This window comes from Lathyrus oleraceus, chromosome 5 (genome assembly GCF_024323335.1).
Source record: "Lathyrus oleraceus cultivar Zhongwan6 chromosome 5, CAAS_Psat_ZW6_1.0, whole genome shotgun sequence".
In the NCBI taxonomy this organism is placed as follows: domain Eukaryota; kingdom Viridiplantae; phylum Streptophyta; class Magnoliopsida; order Fabales; family Fabaceae; genus Lathyrus; species Lathyrus oleraceus.
In genome coordinates this window covers 32729147-32750493 of record NC_066583.1, presented here as the reverse complement: position 1 = coordinate 32750493, position 21347 = coordinate 32729147, and the positions used below count along the sequence as shown (strand labels likewise).

The window sequence follows — 21347 nt, the reverse complement described above, 5'->3', positions numbered from 1 at the left end:
ACCAAGAGTAAAGAGGAGTCATCATTGATCAACTAATAGATAAAAACTCTCCTTGGAGGAGAACAAAGAAGCAGGTATTGAGTGATCCAAAATCATAATTACCGGATTATATAAAACCATTGTACCCCATCATTAAGAAGAAACTGGAACATGAGGATGAGGCTGGAATGTTTGAAAAATTTAAAGACATGTTGACAACACTTCAGGTAAGTATCTCATTTCATGAGGTTTTAGAATTAATTCATAAGTTTTCTAAGTTTAATTGATTTTGCATGTTGATTGAGAGATCACCATATCCATTGAGTGAGTTATAGTGAGTTAAGAGATAGGTTGAGTACTCATTAATGTTAATGACGTTTTTCCAAATTCTCCAGATAGAAGTTGGGAACTAGAATAATGGTCAGGTAAAGAAATATTTAATTTAGTGTTGTTCGAATGTTATTGTGCGACTTGTTGTCTATTGAAATGTGCAGTTGCAGACGAGTTACTTGAGGACAATCAACGATTCAAGTTTGGGATTATGATGAAAGTTCGTCATTCCATATATTTAGTCAAAGAACTGAATAAAAACAAGTGAAAATTGAGAAAATATGAAGAAGAATGACCAAAGAATGAGGGGGAAATAGCCAAGTGTGCAAATTGTGGACTTAGTGAAAATTTGAGTAAAAAAGAGAGCAAAAGCGTATGTCCAATAGAATAATCATGTGCACCATCTTGCAACATCGTGTACACAATATGGAATTTAAAGTTGTATCGTGCACGCGATGTAGGACATCACGCATGTGATGGTCACTTTTCTGGGCTTTTCTGACTCGTTCTGGTCCATTCTGTCGCCTTTAAATGAGGATTTTATGCACTTTCAAAAGGGTTACAAAATTTGGAGATTGAAACACGATTTTGAGGGCACAAGTGGAGATTTTTAGAGCATTTGAAGTCATTGGAGGCCATCACTTCAAGGGACTTATCATGTCATTTTTATCTATCAATTATGATATTATTAATTGCACTATGAGTAGCTAAGCTCCTCTATGTTAGGTTGTGGTTTGATGGACCTATTTCTATATTGTTGGATTCTATGTTGATTTGACCATTGTATGAACCTATTGATCTATAATCTTATTCAATTTCTTCTTGTTCGCAATGTTTTTATGTGAGATACTCTTTTAATATAATTTTGGGCACATAGGGAATACCGACCATTAGTCTATATGTTGGACCTAGGGCAATTGTTTTACTTACGTTGATTGAATAGGGATAGGAGACCCCGAGTAGTGGCATAGATAATTAACATTATATATATCGCCTAACCCTTCTTAAGTTGGTGAGTTATTTCCTGAGGAATCAGCTATAATGATCTTGTTAATTTGTCATGGGGTTATAGTGATTAGATCATTCATACAGGGTATCAAACATTAACAATGGAGGAATATGGGATTCTAGAACACAACCTGACCATTTTCATAACATTGTTTACTCGTTTATTTACTTTTCGCACTAAAACTCGACCCCCTCCCCCCTTTTACTAGTTTTTATACATTGCACACATTTTGTCTTTCTTGGAGGCAGTCCCTGTTTTAAGACCCCAATGTTGACCCTAAGATCCCTCATGCAAATTCATCATAAGCATTAGCATTGGGATCATACCTTGGCATCCTCCTTACCCCTCTTTCATTGGGTTTGTTTTGGGAGAGATCACCAAGCACTATGTGATTTTATCATACTTGTATATTATCATTTCACTAACCAAAATACCAAAAATATGTCTTTGCATTTGATTAACTCTTTTGTAGGAAGGACATGATCTCCATTGATCTATCAAGTCCACATCTAGGGTTTAAGACCCTCATGACAAAGAGCATAACCATGAATTGATACAAGAATGGTTATGAGCATCATATATGAGTCCCAATGATATCTACATGTTATATTGATCAAGTTTTCTTCAAGAGTTTGAGGGTGATTTGCCTTGGAAACCCTAGTTTGACTGGGTATCTTGAGTAACTTCTCCAACAAGCTATCTCACCATTTGATCAAATTTCTTAAGGGAAACTTAAAATTTCATCATATTATGCATATATGATCTACCATGAGCCTAGAAAGTCAAGAGAATTGAAGATTAGCAAGTTGGTTGATGGTGGTTGGCCAGATGAATTCATCTGATCAAAACTGGGTCTCCCTAGACCCTATCTCCTACAATTTTCACCATATGAAAATGATTCCAAGAGAAAACTTACTCTAAATGACATTAAAAACAACTTTCATGTTGAGACCTAGAGCTAGTTTTTCTTGGAAAATCATTTTCTATGTTTAAACATTATAGGTCATTTTGTCTAAACCCTAATTTGAAAGTCAACTTCCCAAGGCCATAACATGCTCAATTTTTATGAGATGAGAGATTTCCAAGTTTCACAATCAAATTAATTGTGTCTACTTCAACTTTGATGTTTGGAGTGGGAGCTAATTCAACTTTTTTAAGCATGTGATTTGAGGTTACATTATAGGTCACTTTTGACCTATACCATTGAACAAGTGATTTTTCCAAACTTCAAGAATGCATAACTCTATCATTTCAAATCCAAATGACATGAAATTGGTAACCATTTTGAAGTTATTTGAAATATCTACAACTTTGATGAAGACACTTTTCTCATTTGAAGCTCATATAAAAAGTTAAGCAAGGTGGAACATTGAGACATATGGCTTGACACTTAGAAAAAATTTGATGTATCAAAAATTTCCAAACTTCCACCTCAAATTTTTTCAAGTTACAAACCCCAAATGGAAAAGTGTTGAACATAAAAGTTATTTCTCTTGATCTCACCTTTCCAAAGAGCTCAAATTCATTCATTTTGGACAAGGAATGCATAGGCTGCGTATGGCATGAACATGGTGTCATCACTTGGCAAGGATCAAATTTCAAATCTTCATGAATACTTGCCTTGCAATCCAAGTTGAATTCAGACTATCTCACACTTATTTGTGGACTTAGGGAAATGATTTTATGGGCCTATACGCGCCCATGCACCCATGCATCATCAATACCAAATTTGAAAAGTGGATTTCAAGTGTGCAAAAAGCAATGGTTTCAGCTATAAATAGAGCCTCATATGCTCAGCATTTCACACACATTCGCGCCAGCTTTGATCCTCTAACTCTAACCCTCGCATTACAAAGGATAATTCTCATAAATTCATTTGAGTTTGAGTTTCCACTGTTTTGAAATTCAAATCTCCAGGGATCCACAACCTTTTGAGCATTCAATCCTTCTTCTACAAGCATTTGGAGTGAGATCAAGCACAAGCAAGAGCAAGATCAATTGAATCCAAACCTCCATTGAAGGTATTTTCCAGAAATTTTGATCTCTTTGATTCTCTCTAATTCTTGCTCAATTCTATTGATTCTTTGGTTGTCTGAAGTCCTACCAATGTAGGCAAGAAGATTGAGTTGCTTTGAGGCCAAATCGAAGCAACTCAGTTCATTTACCTCAAATTTCAACTCCATGTTTCTCTGAATATACTTGGAGTTAAAGTGAATTGAGGCTAGATTCAAACTCAGTGCAATTTTTACTTTGAAATCATGTCCTTGTTTTTAATTTTGGTGATGGTTGAAGGTGGACCAGTCCGGTGAGGTCCACCGAAGAAGAAGACCGGAGCTACAACTCTGGTTGTGTGTTGGCATGTCTCCAACCATAGGTTCCATCTAATTTGTTTTAATCCTGAGCGTTCCTTTTGAATACCAACTGTGCGGTGCGCTGACTCAAGTGTACGGTGGAACGCGTGTTTTGATCCACTTGATCTGCCACCTCAATTAATGAGGGAGATCAAGTGGTCCACGTTTTTTCTGATCATTTAATTTTCATTTTAATTGTTTTATTTTCATTAATTCATATTAAATTTAATATTGATCCAAAAAATATGGGAGTTTCACCAAAAAATTTCAAATATTTTCTTCTTTCATATTCTGAATTAAAATTATTTTTTGGATCATTATTAATATTTTTCATGATTTAATTGATTTTGCATTAGTTTTTAATTGTTTAAAAATATTTTTAAGTGTCCAAAAATTATGAAATTTTTTCTCCAAGGTCCTTTGACCTTGTTTGACATATGATAAATCTCATGGCCATTTCTTTGGTGTTTTTATGAGATTTTAGGAATTGGACAAACCATATTTAATTTAAATGCACTATTTTAGTATTTTTAATTTGATTAAATGCCAAATAATTTTGTTGACCAATTGTGATGACTTGTTTATGTTTGACTCTTGTTGTTGGGCCTTGGTCAAGGTTGATTTGACTTTGTCAACTTAATATCATTGGATTTAGGGGATTGATGGAATGTACATTCCATCTCCCAAAATGAATGAATGATATTAATTTGGTAAAAGTCCTCCTTTGACCAATTTGTGATTTCATCCATTCCCATCCCACTTTATCTCATTCCCCGTCTTCATTCATTCATTTCATTTAGCCTATGACATCTCAAAATCCTAAGGCTAGTTGATTGAAAAATCAACATAAGTATGGATGAGATTAGGCCACCTCTTTTGCATATTCTTTTTTGTGTGTGGTATGTTTCATGAGCATAGTCCATTATACTATGTCTCTAACATGCATTAACACCACATTTCTATTTCCCGGTCTCAAATAGTTGAGACTTCTACATAAGTCCAATTACGATTGCTTAACATAGCGTTAAATTTGTGACATAAAATGCATAAGCATTCTAGTTAGTGGGATTGTAAGTCTCCCCTTTTTCATGGTATTGTGTGGAAACTTGGCCTTTTTTCCTTCCTTTGGAAGATGTCTTGGTTCAAGGATCCATGCTTGTGATAAGTGGGTTGAGTGTTCTCCAAAGAATGTCTTAAAATGAAAAGCAAAAGCAAAACAATACTAAATTCTAAAATATTAACTACTAACTTTTAAATTCAAGCCATTTACTTTAATGCAATTTACTTTTAGCATTCTATTTCATTTGCCATTATTCATATCATTCTAATTGTTTATGTTAATGCAATTTTCACTTTGTCCACTTGGACCATATTGTGTGATATATTTTGTTTGTGTATACTCTGCTTGTTTGTATGGTCTTTGACCATTAATGTACATAATAACAACAAAAACCCTAAAAAAACATTTGTGTGGAGGCTTGATCTTGAACAATTGGACTTAGAACTTAGGCAAAATTCCTATGCTAAAGGACTTGGCCAATGCCAACTTATTGAGAAACCAAGTGCTTGTAATTTGAAACTTCATTTGATACATCATTCAAGATCTCTCTAAGTTCATTTGCAACATGATCATTGTGAAGCTATTATTTTGAACCTGTGACTTGTGGAATTCATCTGTTACATGGGCTACTTTGAAGAAGATCATGGAATGGATAAGCTTGGATGTGGCCATCTTTATTTAATGCCTTGCTCTTCAAGATTATATAATTGCGCATTTGTGTGTTGTTTGATTCTAAAAGTCCAAGGGAATTCTGGGTTTCTATTGGCATTCTTGTCTATTGGATTGCTACCCATTTGGTCAGATCTTTTCAACTCTAAACTTTTAATTTTGTACATAGGGTAGTCTCTTCATCTTCTCCCAATTTCTTTAATTTCAAAAATCTCTCCCTCCTTTTTTCAAAAACCTTCTTTGATTGAACTTATTTTGCTCTAAACTTTGACCACTTTTTGGAAAAAAGATAGAAACTTTGGCCTTATGCCATTGCATTTTCAAACTTCTTTTCTAAATCAAACTTGTAAATAAACTTAACTATACTAGACTTAAACTTTCAAAAAAGCCAAAAAGAACTAACCCATTCAAACAATTTTTAGGCCTTTGTGCCTCTCAAACTTAATTTTTGTTAAAAGCAATGCATCCACTTTGAAATTTGTATCACGAACTACGAGGTTTTGATCCCTCATTTTTATGTTGGTACGTAGGCACAAGACCGAAGGTCTTGTCAAACACAAAAATATAATTAATGAGTTCTTTTCTCATCCCCCCATTCTATTTGTTTGTAAACATCACTTTATACCAAGTACATATGCACACAAAAAGGGCTCCCTAGGAGTACCTAGGACACTTTGGGTGCTAACACCTTCCCTCTGTGTAACCAACCCCCTTACCCGTAATCTCTGATATTTTATTAGTTTTGATTTGAAAACTTCTTACTTTTTGGGTTTTGTTCATACTTTTTCCCTTTTCCCTTGGAAACAATAAAAGCGCGGTGGCGACTCTTGTTATTTGATCTCTAGCTTATCCATAGCTTGATGATCATGAATTTACCGCTACACCTGTGGATTCAATATTTTTATTACTTCGACATTATTGGTACACTTACCGAGAAGTCATCAAGTTTTTGACTCCGTTTCCTGGTGAAGCTAGCGGAAATATACCCGAGCGCATTGCACACTCGAACATACAATAGAGTCACCATCGAAATTTATTTATTCCCGAAGGAAAGGGAAAACATCGATAAAACCCAGGGGAAGAGAAATATGGGTAAGGAAGTTGGTTATGCAAGGGGAAGGTATTAGCACCCCTAACATTCGTTGTACTCAATGCGAACCATTTTGATTCTTCTTGCTTGAGTGGGTGTTATATCTAAAGATTACTCACAAAAGAATAAGGGAAAGAAAGGAATAGATAGAGTGCTCAGAGAGGATTAGGGCCCTCATGCCTATGTATCCTTATAATGATAATGCAATAAGGAATTCAGAGCTCCGTAGTTCATAGAACTATTGTTGGGAGGTGAAAAGAAGATTGTGATTGAGGTATGGTCTAAACAAAAGGATTGTATGATTTGAACTCCAAGAAGGGATGAAATCTGAACCTAAGAGTAAAACTGGTATAGACTAAGACGTTGAGGAAACTAGGCATACCCACTGTATTATCATAATAAAAAACAAAGAGAAATGCTTGTATACTACTGTAAAGTAGGTAAGAAGATGTTTGTCTAAGCAACTAGAGGACTCACAAGACAAACAAAACGACTTTTGGTTCAGAGGCAGGCACTGGTTATTTGCCCAGAAGTACGCATAGAACTCAAAGAAGGATTGTATTTGGTTCAAAGAGAATAATATATCACTTGGAGTGAGTGAAGGTAGTAGATATTGAATGGAGGCCGTGATTAATGATCCATGGAGATTAATGGAGGAATATATAAAGAATGAATAAGTATGTAATGATAATTAAGGTGAATGATGAATCATGAATAGAAGGTTAAAGCATAAATATGCTCACGGAGGATTAGAACCCTCATGCCTACGTATTCTCATCGTGCAATGAGAAATTCAGAGCATTCATAGTTCATGGAACTAATACGGCACAAGGAAAATATTGATAAGATTGCCCAAAGGCAAAGTATATTGCTTAACAAGCAAGAGCGTGGCATTAACTAGTGATGATGATCAACCACAGTGATAAATGAGATATGATTGTCCTACACATGAGGGGTTTTATAGGGCAAGAGATTCGTCTAAGCACAAGAGGTCTTATAAGATGAGAAATGAATAAGGAATTATTGGTCTACACACGATAGGATTTACAAGGCAAGAGAGCTCAAAGGGTTCGCCTAAGCACGATAGGTCTTATAAGACAAACAATGATTGAGGGGTTTTCCAAATCACAAGAGGACTGATAAGGAAAAAAATGATTGAATGGAGTGGGCCTAAGCACAAGAGGTATAACAAGGCTCACAATGATTGAATAGAGTTTGCCAAAGCACAAGAGGACTAACAAGGCAAACAATGATTGAATGGAGTGGGCCTAAGCACAAGAGGTTTGATAAGGCTCACAATGATTGGATAGGGTTTGCCAGAGCATAAGAGGGCTGACAAGGAAAACAATGATTGAATAGAGTGGGCCTAAGCACAAGAGGTCTGATAAGGCTCACAATGATTGGATTGATTGGTTAGGATTCCAAGACTTGATTACAAGGGAATTGATCCAAAGGTTATCTGAATATCATAGAGAGTATGATTAATGATCTACTAAGGAAGAAATGATTGAAGTGCAATGGTGCTTCACTGTTGAAGAAGGATTAATATGCAATGATGCTTCACCGTTGAAGTGTTGAATGATTGATGCTTGCTTGAAGAAGACTTATCAATTGTATGATTCAAATTGCACTAAAGTCTATGAATAAAGGCGAATAACTTGAGCAACTGGATCATTCATCATGTACCCAAGAATATTCTAGACAGTGATAGGAATTATCCACTCTTATCATTCTTTGTTTCTTAAGGCTCATGGCATACAACTTGAATCAATATTGACAAGTTGCTTATAGGAGATCCCGATGATTAATCTTGATGTAGAAGAAGACTTGACAAATCATGTGACTCTAATTGTGCTAAAGTCTATGAATAGAGGTGAATACGATGAGTAACTAAGTCTTTTGTCCCGTACCTAAAGATATTCATAATGAGTTAATGGAATTCTCCAATCTCATTCCTTATCTATTTCTTAAAGCTCATGCCACACAATCTGAATTATGATCAACAAGTGTTAATACCTATGTTGTACTTGAGAAGTAGTCCACTTTGTCAGCTATACTTGATTGTTGTTGACTTGAAAGTCTTGATCTTGCATTTGAACCTTGAGGTCTTGAGCTCCCGAGTTTCAGCATATTCAATTTAGTTGAAGAATGATGGACTTGCCATATCAAGTGATCAAGGGTCTTTTGATCACTTGAATAGGCTTAAGGATTATACAGCACAATACAAAGGATTTGATTGACCAACGTGTCCTTTGGTCAACACTAATTAGTGGGACTAAAAATAATAGTTGAATTAGGTACAAAATAAACCTATTGAATTACTTAATTAAATAAAATCGTAAAATTCCAATTAAAGCCCTAAGTTAAGGGATCATGCATAAAAATCAAGATTTTTAAGCCTTAAGGGCAAAATGGTCATTATACACAAATTGATTAAATGGACTTTAGAATTAAGATTATTTAGAATTAATTAAAACCAATTAATTAATTAAAAACAACACATGAGTATATGACGAAAACATATTAGGCTAAGTCTAATTAACCTAAAATTTTCAATGATTTCTATTAATCATTAATCACAATTAACAAGTTGAATCATAATTAACTAATTAACTTACAATTAGCTCTATTAATCACAACTAATGAATTAATCTAATAATAATAATAATTAATTATATTAAGCATAATTATATACTAGCCTAAAAACCTAACAATCAAGAAATTAATTATAGGAAATTAATCAAGAATTAATTAATTAAGTTTAAACAATGATCACAAGTGGAAGGGGGTACAAGCCCTAGTGGTGATGTAGTGAGAAATTTAGAATGGGCCTCAAGGCAGAGACCCATCGCGCTTGTTCAATTAGGGCCCTAAGTGATCCAGGGGGTGTACATCAAGAACTCGGTGCAGTCAATAATGAGATGAGTGCAATGGAATCATCTCTCCATCCTCCCTCACAATACAACCTTGATTTTCACGAATTCCTAGCCAGAAATTCAAATCGAGCTAAAATAGTCAAGAACCCTAACTTTTGGATTTGAAATTAAATGCAATCTAAGCTCGATTCCATTCTGATTCCTTAGGGTTATGGTCATTCTACACTACTACTATCAATTGATAATCAAAATATGATGAATCAAAGAAGATGTGCCAACCTACAAAGCGGAAAAATCCGGTCAAGGTTGCAAATCGTGAAAGTGAAGGTGATGAGAAGCTTAGGGAACTCAAATAAGGTAACTGACTTCTTCCTTGCACACGATTAAATTTTTCTTCTTCTTCTACTCGCCTTAGTCCGTAGGAACTTCTTGTGTGTGTTGTTGTGAATTGTCTTGTGATCGGCGCGAGGGTAGTGGGAACGACGTATAGCTCGAGCACAACTTAGAGCTTCAATGTGAAGCTCCAATGGCTTCCAATGAGAGCTTTATGTGAGGTTTTTATTAGAGAGAGTAGAGAAGAATTGAGATCGATTGGTGATGCAAGGTAGACCTAAGTTGTAATTCAAAACCAAGTTAATGCCCTGATGCAAACCAAATGAGCCATATGTACCAAAACCCAGGAATTAGGGTTTCATGTCTCACTCCATGATCAAGAAAGCCAAGATGAAGTATAATGAAATCCCCTAGCTTGATCAACAAATTCCATGGAAACCCTAGCTTAGGACTTGTCTGCCATTCAATGTTTTGGGTAATAGATGTCAAGACTTTTGAATCCACGATTTTGTTTAAAGATGAAATGAAAGAATGACCTAGATGCCTAGAAGGATGCATATGAATTAAATACCAAATGGCAAATAAAAACAAAAAGGGTGGGGCAAATTTTGGGGTATGACACCTGGGATTGTTGATTTTTCAACAAGGCGACGTTTGTGCAATTGTTTTTTATTTTTAGTCTTTTTAATTTTTGTTTTATTTTCTTATTTATCATAGTGCTACTCTGGTATTTTCTATTTGTGCATGCGTAGTTCATGATCACCATTAATTCCAATGGATCCAAAAATTGAAAGAACCACACATGCTCTTAGAAAAGCAGTTAGAGAAGTAGCTCTGGATAGAGGAATACCAGAAGAAGAGCGACTATGAAGTTCTTCTGACTCTAAAGAAGAAGTCGTGTTAGCTGCACAATCCCTTACTATGGAGGTTTACTGTAAACGGACTGATGAAGGACATGTTTCTAGGGGATTTATACCGGCTGACCCTACTAACTTTGATATTAAAATTTTTGTACTTCCAGGTTTAAGAGAAAATCCATTCGACGGGAACGCGATTAGAGACCCATGGTCGCATCTTGCACGCTTCTATGAAACAACTTTAATGTGTCAACCGATTGATGTCACTAAAAACCGTATTAAATTGAGGTTATTTAGATTCTCACTGATTGGAAGGGCAAAAGATTGATTACTTTGCCTTCCGAATGGAACAATTTGTACTTGGAAGGACTTGGAGGATACAATCTTTGAAATATTTTTTACTACTACTTAGTTTACCGAGCGTCGAGCATAAGTTGTTAATTTTGAGCAACAGGAAATTGAGTCACTTTATGACGCTTAGGAAAGATTCAAACTTTTGTTGCGAAGATGCCTGAATCACAACATGAATAATATTGAGTAGATGCAAAACTTCATCAAAGGTCTAAAGAGTCAAACTCAAATGTTATTGGATGCTTCCGCGGGAGGTACTATCCGCCAAATGATTGAACCACGAGTAAAAGACCTCATTGAGAAAATGTGTATGACTGAGTACCGTTCAAAAAAAGGCCTACTAACCACAAGTAATCATGAGATCTTCTAAATGTATTATACATGGGAACAATACGTTGAAGATGATTGGTACAACTAAACCGCACAATGGTCTTTACTTACTTACTTTCCCAACGAACCCTAATAATCATGCTATTATGACTAGTTATATTACAAACAATAATAATAATCCTACTACATGTAATCACACAATTCATAATTGGAACCTATGGCTTAGTCACGTATACCACATTTCAAATGAAAATCTTACCCATATCAATAAAGATTACCATTTACATCTTACTTTTAAATCTATTTATGTCTGTGACACATGTTTTTATGCTAAACTAAAAAGGTTACCCTCTCATAATAGTGTTAGTTCTTCTCTAGGTTATTTTGATCTTATTCATATGGACATCTGAGATCATATTCCAACCCCGTCTATGTTAGGGCATAAATACCTCATCACCATTGTTGATGATCACAACATATTCTGCTAGATTTATTTGATGAAACTCAAATCTGAGACATCCTTTTTATTTCAATCCTTTATTCAATTTGTTCAAACTCAATTTCATAAACCTAGAATTTACCATGAAACTCTTTTATCTAAAGCATGAGATCCAACATCAAATGTCTTATCATGACACACTCCAACAAAATGCGATTTTTGAAAGAAAGTATCAACACCTTTTAAGTGTTACTCGTGCCCTTCTTTTCCAATCCCATTTACAAAAAAATATATGAGCTCAAGCCCTATCTCAAGCCACATACCTCATAAACAGGCTCTCATCTAAATTCTTAAAATTCAAAACACCTTTTCACATATTTCACAAAACCCCAAGTGATTACTCTAACACAAATGTTTTTGGTTGCTTAGTATTTGTCTCTACCCATAAGAAAAACATAACAAAACCAGATCCTAGATCCCCTAAATGTATATATCTAAGTAACAAACATGGTTTTGATTTAAAATTTTGGGGAACCAGAGCATCCTAAATTTTGGCATCCAGTGGTAGGGAATTCGTGAGCTCTTCTTGCTCGACCACGTCCAATCGTGCATGTTGTTGTTGTAGATCACACATACTATACTGCATGATTTTAGTCTGGCATCGCAATGAGTTGAGTATATCTTTTCCTTCGACGATTGAGATTCAATAAAGTCTCCTACGTATCTCCAATGAGTTGAGTATATTTTTTCCTTCGACGATTGTCTCCTTATATAGTAGTTTTGATACTCTTTGTACTTAAAACCTTTTATGGTGATTGTCCATGACTAATGTGACCTCTTAATGATGGTGGAAATCAAACTATCTACCATATTCTAAGTCATAATGTTTTCTAATTAACCTTCAATGCATTATCTTATGCATTTACATGTCTTTATTTTATGACCTCCTTTACTCTAGCCTTGGGTCAGATGAGACAATTTAATTCTTTAACTTGATCTGACGTGATTTATTATAGGGCGATTGCTCACTTTTTTTTAATTTTGAACCTACCAAAAGAGATGAGACATCTAATATTATAATACCAAATTTTTAGATGAAGTATTAAAACATTTTTAAAAATATTTCTTTTAATATTATTTAATTGCATACATGTATAAATGAATTTGATATATATAAAGTATTGCTTCCTCTCTATATAATAGTTAAAGAAAATCATATATTTTTATGATTCACTTCATGTTGTTCAGGTAGTGGTAATAAAAATTATGGTTAGGAATTAAAATTAGTAATAATAAAAATATTTTTTCTTTAAATTCAATCTTAGACATACGGTAGTGTTCAAGTGTGTGATATTCAATTTTTTCTTTTAAAAATTGAGACATTTCTATTAATCATAATTTCTCAGAAAATTTCTTATGCTAATATCTTTGTCAAAATTAAATACTAATCATAAAAGATCTCTTGTAGCGGTGCAATAAAAAATTATTTATTTTATTTTCAACATTGTTAGTCAATACTCTAATTTTTCTTATAGGATAAATAGTTGAGTCAGCAAAACTGAATGTTGTCTATATTTTATATTGGAGACTAATAAAAATTCCCAAAATAATAACACGTGGAGCTGCTTAATTGATGTTCCAAAAATCAATTGGTGGAGTACACCATATAATTTCGTCATATAAAAAAAGTAGATGAAAAAAATAGAAAATAGATGTAAAATAGCATTAACACAAAGCAAAAGGCATCGACATATAAACCCAACCGCTTGAAAATAAAACCTCTACTGTCACTCTTTTTCATGGCGGTATTCGATGCGGTTCTCAGCAACCTTACCATAACCTACGTGGCAGTCATCGTCTGTATCAAGTTCTACGGCTTTATCTCCGGTCGAACCTTCACCGGTGCTTTTATTCTGATGATGTCAACCACCGTGGTGATCCTTATTCTAATAACAACACTGGCGTGGGATGTTTCTCGTAAAGTCACGGATGCCTTCAACGGCCACCATCCACCTCGTCACATCCATGATGAGATCATTTGCAAGGGAGGTATCTGTTGGCACGGCGTCGCCGTCCGATCACCGGCTTCTCAGGTCCGTTTCAGACTTCCACAGCAGATGTTTCCCATTCCTAACGCCGTTTTGTAATAGTACTATTCGGTGAAGATAGTGAGAGGAGGAAAAATGATGTGAAAAGGATGTTATTTAATATAATTAGTACTTTATTATCTTTATAGTTTTTTTATTATTTAATATTTGCTGCCTAACTTTTGTCTAATACCGGGTGGGTGTACTAGATGCGTGTTTGGGATTTTCATTGAGAGTGTCTTGATATATGTATATATAAATGCATTAAATTAAAGGTATCTATATAAATAGAATTATATTGTTACTTTGCAATAATTATATCTTTATTATAAAACAACATTTGTCTAAATGACGCTCTGCATTATTGGCTACGTGTAAATTTGTCCAATTTGACATAGACATATGTGTTTGTTAGAAATTAAATATCAAGTTAATATTTATAAACAAAACAAGATTTTTTTTTTAAAACAACATTTGTCTAAATGACGCTATGCATCTAGCGCTTACCTGGTCCAACAAGAAGAGGACCCAATGCATCTGGCGCCTCAGCGTTGTTTGTGAAAGATAATTCAATTTTGAAGCCAACAAGAATCAAACACACAACCTTTTTATTAGGAGTCAAACACATTACCACTGCACCACAGACCCTTCATATTAATTTGTTTCATCATTAATTTAATATACCGTGTATAATTACAGTAGATTAATAAATTACTAAATCTTAGTTGAATTTTTTTTTCACTTAATTTTAAAATAATGTATAATTACAATAGATTAATTTTTTTCATCTCTATATATTTGTCTTAATTATTTTTACTTAGAATTTTTGTATCTATTTTAAAATTTTAAATTAACTAAATATATATTTTATTTTATTTTATCATTGTTTTAAAATATATAAGTTAAGAATATTATTTAATATTTGTATTTTAATTTCTTAAGAGTACGTTAAAGTTTTTATCTATATACTTTTTAATATTTAATATTTTTAAGTTTTATCGCTAAATCTATATCACAAAAAATAAGTGATAATTTAGGTTTAATGTATTTTTTTCTTAATTTAATTTTAAAATGTATTTTAAGCCTCTATTTGTTTTAAGAAAAATTATACTAGTATTAAGGAGTATAGGGATATTCCAACTCATAATTACAAAATATTAATTTCATTATATTAAGCGTAGTAATCAATATGTATTAAATTTAATCCTAATAGCAAGTTATGGTCCAAACAAGAATTTGATGGTATGTTTTCAACCAAATTATATTCTTTCTATGTTTTGCTTAGGGGTGTTCAGATCCAATCCAATCCAAAAAAAAACCAAAAACCGAACCGAAAAAACCGAAATCCAAAAAAACCGATTTTTTTTGGATGTATTTGGATCACCATGTTGCATAACCGATCGGTTCGGTTCGGTTTACGGTTGGCTTCATGAAAACCGAACCGGTCCAAACCGAACCGGTATTACTTCCATTTACTCATCCTATTAAATTAATTATAGACTCTGATTAGCTTTTGATATCTGAAAGAATTGGGTAGATTGTGAAGCTGGAGCAATTGCAGGATAATTATTGTGAAGCTGGAGCAATTTCAGGATAATTAGAAAATTTTAGATTTGTCTATCAATGTTGCAGGCTGTGATTTTGAAACTATCAATTATGCTGTCATTGATATTTTTCTTGAAGTTTTATTATTATATTCACTTTAATGCAGCTTTGGTATGTTACTGTCATATATATTTGTCATATATTTAATTTATATTACAAGTCTCCCTATAAGCACTAAGTAAGCAGGTCTCCATATAAAATATTTATTACAGCAATGTCTATTTCGTTGGGATAGATATTGTCCATATATTATAATGAATCTTTGCAACAATGACATCAAATAGCCATATAATATGAAAATTAGATATTGTCTTAGTAGACGTTGGAGGCATAATTGTAACTGGTATTGAAATATATTCGTTTTAAATTTCACAGTGTTGATTTAAAAACCGAATAAAACCGATTCAACCGAACCGAAGTAAACCGTATAAATTGGATTGGATTGGATTGGATTTTTCTTGTTGTCATCCAAAAACCGAACCAAACCGTATGCTTTATATATTTTGGATCGGATGATATTTTGTCTCAAAACCGATCCAAACCGGACCGTGAACACCCCTAGTTTTGCTTAACTTTATTTCACATTTAAAATATTCAACAAAACAAATATAGTCTACTAGATTACAACATAGAAATTACATTGAATAATAAGTGAAATAAATTTTTTTATGCGATATAATAAGAAAAATATACTTCAGTTTAAATATTTTAACATTAGTTCTGACTTCATCATTAATGGTATTGATTTTCGGTAAAAAAAACAAACTCTAACTAAAATTTATTCATTTAATATTCATTTTTAAATATAATTTAATTATAACGACGCTAAGTTCATTTTATATTATTTATTTAATCTTAAAAATTAATGTTTTCTTTGACCGACGCTATTTTTCTTAAAAAATAGACTAAATATTTTAATTTAGGGTTTAGGGATTAGGAAAACATAGTTAAAATATTTAATTTTATTTTACACTATGTTTCATCCATTATTTTATTTAATATTTATTTTTATAAAATTAAAATATTCTTTTATACAATACTCTTTTTTATTAAACAATGCTTTTTATAAAATAAAAAAGTATATATTTTATTTAATTTCATTATAATGAATTTTAAATAAACATAAATATTTTAACTATCTACGTTCGTATTTAATATGTCGAATGGATATTATCTATATTTTATATTTAATGGTATATTATAAAATTGTGATTGTACTCTTAAGAATATAAAATACAAATATTAAATAATATTCTTAACTTATATATTTTAAAACAATGATAAAATAAAATTAAATATATATTTAGTTAATTTAAAATTTTAAAATAGGTACAAAAATTCTAAGTAAAAATAATTAAGACAAATATATAGAGATGAAAAAAATTAATCTATTGTAATTATACATTATTTTAAAACTAAGTGAAAAAAAAATCAACTAAGGTTTAGTAATTTATTAATCTATTGTAATTATACACGGTATATTAAATTAATGATGAAACAAATTAATATGAAGGATTTGTGGTGCAGTGGTAATGTGCTTGACTCCTAATGAAAAGGTTGTGTGTTCGATTCTTGTTGGATTCAAAATTGAATTATTTTTTCACAAACAAAGGAGGGCCATGTAGGCGTCACAAGCATTGGCGCCTCTTCATGACTAAATAAATTTTAAAAAAACTAAGAGAAAAGTCTCTCTCTCAAAATTGTATCAAACTATTGATGTGGTTCAATCTAATTTAGTTCTTGAATCATGAATATCCATAGTTAAATGAGACAGAGGGGGGAGTGGAGGACCGTGTGCCAATCACATTGCTTTTGATAGAATACTTATTAATTAAAAAATATAGTTTCTTATAATATCATATGAAATGACTCTTTTATCAATCGCCATTAATATTGTTAAGAATCAGTTAGAAATCAATTAATAATAATTGATATTCAATTAGTCAAAAGTATAATTAGATTATTTTCTATTGTATATAACCATATTTGCATATAAATATGCAGCATACGTGATCATATTCGACACACAAAAACACAATTACAACATGGTATCTAGAGTTGGTTTACTTTCTTTTCACTTCCGCTTTTTCGGACACAATCAACACTGTCGCCACTAGCGCTGCAGCTCCCGACGACCTTCTAGTGAGATGCCGATACCGCCAGAATCGCCTCTTCCAGATCGGTCCGTCCCCAAAATCTCATTGTCGCACGCCTTCCCACACGTCGTTTCTCCTGCCGTGCAAGGATCTAACGCTCCACCGCTCCAATCGCGCCTTCGACGACGCTTGGCTACACGTCATGCTTTTGGACCGTTTTCTACTTCATCTTCCACTTAATCATTTGTTTTTGCTTCCTACTACCATGGTCGTGGTGGATGAACCAGAGGAAGTGGTGGTCAACGCCATGGTATTCGTTGTAACTATTGTAATCGTTACATTTATATTTAAGCTAAATGTCGTACAAACGCAAGAGAACAACAACGAAAATCACGGGTCGATGACGTTGCTTAACCGACTATCACTAAAGATATTACTATTCCTGTAATTGATTTCAATGATTTCCTTCAATTTAAAGTAGCCCATCAACCATCATCATCTACTATTGTTGCCCAGTTTGGTAATCATGTAGCATTTGTATCTACATCCTCTCTTGGTCATTGGATCCTTGACTATGGTGCCTCTGATCATATGACTCGTAATAAATCTATTTTATCTCACTTGTCTTATTCTGATTCTTTGCCTCCTGACACTGTGGTAGATAACTCTAAAATCAAAGTTCAAGGCATTGGTTTAGCACGCCCATTTCCAAACTTGTCTTTAGACTCTATCCTTTAAATTCCTGGTTGTCCTTTTAATCTAATATTTATTAACAAGTTCGCTCGTACTCTTGATTGTTCAGTCCTTTTTAATGATGATTATGTTTATGTCCAAGATCGACGTACAAGAAAGATGATTGGAGCTGGGAGTGAGTTCAGAGGATTAGATCATCTATTTCCACCGGTGGCATGTGCTTTTATTGCTTCTCAAGACCTTATACATCAACGTTTGAGTCACCCTAGCCTTAATAAAATGCATCTTTTAGTTCCTAGTTTTCTAAACTTTCATCATTTGAGTGTCAGTCGTGTCAATTAGGCAAACATACTCATTTCACTTATTGTCAACGAGTACATAAAAGTGTTGCATCACCTTTTGTGTTAGTCATTATAATATTTGGGGTCCTAGTTGTGTCAAGTCAACTTTAAGATATTATTACTTTATAACTTTCATCGATGATTTCTTACAATGAACTTAATTATTTCTAATAAAAAATCTCTCAGATGTTTTCCATATATTCCAAGAGCTTTATGCTGAAATTAAAAAACCATCTTGGCACTTCTATTAAACTCCTATACACTGATTGATAATGCTCGTGAATATATGGCATCTTAGTTTCAATATTTTTTAACATCACAAATAATTATTCATCAATCATCATTTGTTTATACACCACAACAAAACGATATTGCTGAACGAAAGAATTGTCATTTAGTTAAAATGAACGAACTCTTTTACTTTACTCCAATGTACTTTTTCGTTTTTTTAATATATATATATATATATATAATATATATATATATATATAATATATATATATATATATATATATATATATATATATATATATAATATATATATATATATATATATATATAATATATATATATATATATATAATATATATATAAATTAAAGATATGTGTATAAATAGAATTATATTATTACTTTGCAATAATTATATCTTTATCATAAAATAGCATTTGTCTAGTGACGCTGTGCATTATTGAATAGGATTGGCTATGTGTAAATTTGTCCAAGTTGACATAGTTATTTGAGTTTATTAGGAATTAGATATGGATTAGTTTTATTTCTATTGGCGTGAAAATATGGTTAACTAAACTTTTTTAACAAAATAAACAAATTTAAATTAAAAATTTGAAATGGGTTAATTTACAGTTTAATCCTTTAATTTTATATGATTTTCGAAATTAATTCTTCTATTTTAAATTTAAAAAAATTTGATGTTTCTCTCACATTTTTTTCATAAAAAATTGATGACATATTTATTTTTTTAACTTATATATTTATTTATTAAGTTTCATAATAAATTTATATAAGATGATTTGTTAAGTTTCTCAAGAACTTGTCATTTTAAACATCGTTAATTTTAAGTGCAAAATTATAAGAAGAGAATCTAAACTGTTTAAATTTAAAATTGGAAAATTAATTTCGTGAGTTAGATATTATAGAGGAGAAAATTATAATTAAGTCAAATAAATATCTAAATAATTCAGTTGATTAAATTTAAATTAAAAAATTAATTTGAATTTATTTAAATTATTTAACTATTTTTTTTACAATCGTGGGTATGTGATCTTCTAATTTGTAGAATTCCTTAAGATTCCTTAATGATGGAAAATTAAGACAGTATAACAAACCAAGAATATAAAATTCTTCAAACTTGTAGGAACCGTGAGGATGAACAACAAATATAACACGGCAAATGGAACAAATAAAGGCACAAAAGAACACTGATATTTTTAACGTGGAAAACCCTCAATATAAGAGTAAAAACCACAAATCGTCCAAACCAAAGAAATAACTCCACTATAATCAATTAAGAGTACAAGAGAGTTTTAAAATGATTCACAAACTAGTACTAACAACCACAAATTATAAAGCAAACTAGCTTACAAATAAGAATCTAAAAGCTGAAAAATTTCTCAAATCTGCAGCTTCAGTGCGAAGCAGATAACTCTCACCTCAGACCTTGTTTTGAAATTATGAATGTTCAAACGTTAGATATATGTGTTACAAACCTGCCCTCCAAATTTGAACTCAATCTGACGGTTAACGAATCGGTGATCGTCAATTTAGTGATACTGGTTGTAGAAAAATGGAAATGAGTTGTTCTAATCTTTTCTCTCTTTTGAATCCTTATTTTCTCTCTATCTATCTCAATACTAAATTTATCCTCTCCACTTAAATAAGTGAAATAAAAGGGATAATGATATTTGGGCCTTTCTCCACATAGAAATGGAGCTCAAGCCCAATAAATCTCCATCTCACAACTATGTAGAGGAAATCGCCAAACCTGCGATATCACAACAAGCTTCAAAGTTACCTCTTGGTAATGCTTTAGTCATCATATCATATGTATGAATTTTATCTAACTTCAATAACTTAGTATCCAAAACATCATGTATCCAATGATATCTCACATCAATGTGTCTGGACCTATTATGAAAAGTCAGATTCTTACCAAGATGAATAGCAATTTGACTATCAACAAATAACACATATTTATCTTGAACAAAACCAAGCTCCTGAAAAAATTTCTTCAACCATAGTAACTCTTTGCATGCTTCGGTAATTATAATGAACTTATCCTCTGCAGTAGACAATGCTACACACTTTTGCAATCTAGATTGTCAAGCCATAACTCCCCCTGCAAATTTAATCATGTAGCCTGAAGTGGACTTTCTGGAATCAATGTCTCCAACCATATCAGAGTCAGAGTATTCCACTAGAGTATGCTTATCTCCTCCAAAACAAAGCCTCTCAGAAGTAGTACCGTGAAGATATCTTAAAATCCACTTTACAGCATTGCAATGCTCTCTACCTAGATTTGACAAAAATCTAATGATTGTACCAACATCATGTGATATAGTTGGTCTTGTACACACCCTTGCATACATCAAATGACCCATAACAAACGCATAAGGAACATGTTTCATATAAAATGTTTCATCTTCACTTGAAGGACTTTGATTAGAACTCAACTTTAAATGAGTAGCGAGAGGAATGCTTACTGCCTTAGAACTTTCCATTTTGAATATTTGCAACATTCTTTCGATATAATATTCTTATTACATCCAAAGTTTCTCTTTTCTGTACACATGATTCTAATGCTAAGAATCTGTTTAGATGCTCCCATGTCTATCA

The 21347-nt window shown here is 32.5% G+C and overlaps 1 protein-coding gene across 1 annotated transcript; it reads left to right on the top strand.

Annotated features, from left to right (window-relative positions):
* Nucleotides 1–13392: 13392 nt before the first annotated feature.
* LOC127078568 (uncharacterized) lies at nucleotides 13393–14110 on the top strand (the record flags this gene model as incomplete). Its single annotated transcript, XM_051019012.1, has 1 exon — nucleotides 13393–14110. A coding segment is annotated over one exon (429 nt), but the record flags the coding sequence as incomplete, so codon positions are not given.
* Nucleotides 14111–21347: the final 7237 nt, after the last annotated feature.